Source organism: Nestor notabilis, unplaced genomic scaffold (assembly GCF_000696875.1).
Source record: "Nestor notabilis isolate BGI_N333 unplaced genomic scaffold, ASM69687v1 scaffold11810, whole genome shotgun sequence".
Lineage (NCBI taxonomy): Eukaryota > Metazoa > Chordata > Aves > Psittaciformes > Psittacidae > Nestor > Nestor notabilis.
Window position 1 is genome coordinate 9334 of NW_009912717.1, and position 2723 is coordinate 12056.

Genomic DNA, 2723 nt, shown 5'->3' on the forward strand with positions numbered 1-2723 from the left:
GCTCCTCTTGGCATCATAAGCAAAACAATCAGGCGCCGATCCTCGGCTGCCGAGTGCATCAGTCACCTCCTGATGGCACTTTTCTCCTTTGCACTGTGGATATGGGATCAAACTCAGGAAGGACCCCAAAGAATTAGGGTTTTAGGGACCCAAGCCCAGCTCCAGCTGCGCAGTGACAGGTCTCAGCCTGCTGGGGACAGGCAGCACCCTGGAAGGGCAGTGTGCCCTTGGGGTGCTCTGCATTTCGCCCACGGGATCATCTCTTACCACTCAGAGATGGCTCAGAGCTTATCCCAAGGAGATGCTCCACCAGGACACAGCAATCCCTGGCTGGCAGCAGGCATGAGGCTTGCACAGCTCCTGCCAGTCCCTTGCAGCCATCCCAGGGTCAGAAACCCCATCACATCTGGGCGCAGAGCTGCTCTCGGCTGCCTTTGCTGAAGCCCTGACTGGAGAACAGTACAAAAATCCCCTCCCAGAGCAGAGATCCAAGAGGATGCAGAGAACAGCGACCAGCCCAGGAACAGAAGCCTCTCCCAGGCAGGTCCTGAGGGAAATCTGTTACCTGCTGCTGTGCACAGAGGGCAGGAGGTGGGAAAAACCACCGTGAGAGCGTGATGCTTGGCTGAGAGGTCTCCCTGCCTCTCAGTAATGCTCTTCACAGCAGGGTGGCACTTAATCGGCTTTTATCCGTCTAAAGACTTGATCCCACTGCTCTGCAGAGGAAGAACGAGGTAGTTTAGTTTCAGTGTGCACCAAAGCACAGCCCAACTGACCCTGCAGTGCTCGCGGTTCACCTACCCAGAAGGTACCTGCTCTTTTTCTTGCCTCCTTCTCTACTGTCCATCAGGTGTTAGATGCAGCAGCTGATGTGTGGCTGGTCATGTTCTTTCCTGTTATATTTCTACTTACTTGTGCAGCTGAGGCTGGGCTGAGCCCGAATATCTCTGCTTCATGCCCAAGCATGTGCAAATGTGCACCCGAAGAGATTATCCACTGTAACCGAACGGGACTGAGAGCCCTCCCGGGAGAAATAGCCACATCCACCATCTCCCTAAACCTCTCCAACAACTACCTGCGGGTTCTCAGCACCAACACCTTCAGAAACCTGACCTTCCTCCACAGCCTCTGGCTGGATGGGAACAACCTGACCTTCCTGTCCCCGGGGACCTTCCATGCTCTCGGCCAGCGGCGAGACCTGCACCCCAGCAGGAACTCGCGCCTCACCTACCTGCACGCAAACACTTTCAGGGGACTGTTAAACCTCATCAGCCTGGATCTGTCCCACTGCAACATCTTTGAAATCCACCCGCTGCTCTTCTCGCATCTGCCTTCTCTGGAAAGGCTCGATCTAGCCTGCAACAACATGCGGTACGTCCCGCAAGCCTTTAGAAACCTCTCCAGCCTCACCAAGCTGTCCCTGGAGGGCAACCACATAGAAGCCATTGGCAGAGATTCCCTCAAGGACCTGGAAAGCCTGTACGAGCTGAATCTCCGGAAGAACCGGATATGGATCATTCAAAATGGCGCTTTTACAAAGCTCCTCAGATTGGGAATGTTAAATTTAGGACACAACTTCATCGCCGATTTGCCTAATCAGCTTTTCGACGGGTTGATCCAGCTCAAGACCATGCACCTCGAAGCCAACAGGATCACTGCTGTTGCCTGCACCTTCAGGCATTTGCTCAACTTGAGGAACTTGTACCTGAACAACAACCAGATCTCATCTATCTCAGACTCTGCTTTCCTGTACTTAAACAAGCTGCACTTCCTTCACCTGAGCAAGAACAACCTCAGCTCCCTCCCCAGCCGCCTGCTTGCTGAGCTGCCGAAGCTGAAGTACGTGTTCTTATCCCACAACCCCTGGAAATGCGACTGCAGGATGCTGTGGTTCTGGAGGTGGACGGCCCCACACGGGGGAGCGATCCAAGGGCTGCACTGCGCCTTCCAGGGCCCTCACAACACCACGGCACCCCCCGGCCCCCGGCCCGGGGACCTGACCCACTGCACGGTGCCCCCCGAGCTGCCAAGCGAGGACAAGTGCGGGGCGGATGGTACCAGTGCAGCCACCAGGCTCCGCACCATCCACAGCGGGGTCATCCTGCTGGTGCTCACCTGCCAGGCGTGGTGCTGTGCAAGGGGATGGGGCACCTCCGCTTAAATTAGAAAGGCCTCATACTTACTTCATCACAGAATCCCAGCCTGGTTTGGGTTGGAAAGCTCCTCCAGTTCCAACCCCCTGCCACAGGCAGGGACACCTTCCACTAGAGCAGGTTGCTCCAAGCCCCTGTGTCCAACCTGGCCTTGAACACTGCCAGGGATGGGGCAGCCACAGCTTCTCTGGGCACCCTGTGCCATTGAAGAGGAAGGTTTTACAGAAGCTACCACAAGGCAAAGCCTGGCTGAAACACAGGTTGAGAACAACTGCACTGTCTGTGCCCAGTGCAAGTAACAAGATCTGCTCAAGCAAACCGCTCACAGAGCAACGGACCTGGGGTAAAACAAAAAGCTAAACTAAGCAAAGCTGAACACTGCTGAGGACAGGCTGCTGTGCCAGGGCAGTGTAAAGGAGGAGAGAAGCGTGTATTTAAATGTTTTTATTTCAACTAATGCTTTGCCACCATATTACATCACTTTGAATAGCTTGGAATAGCAATATGATCTCAAAATATAGCAAAACAGCTTGCCAAAGCAAGATAATATTAAATCCTATGGATACAGCA

At 54.2% G+C, this 2723-nt stretch overlaps 1 protein-coding gene across 1 annotated transcript; it reads left to right on the forward strand.

Moving 5' to 3' along the window:
• Window positions 1–964: 964 nt before the first annotated feature.
• Window positions 965–2161, forward strand: LOC104410719 (nyctalopin-like). Its single transcript, XM_010020972.1, has one exon. The coding sequence runs from the start codon at window positions 965–967 to the stop codon at window positions 2159–2161; it is 1197 nt and encodes a 398-aa protein (XP_010019274.1).
• Window positions 2162–2723: the final 562 nt, after the last annotated feature.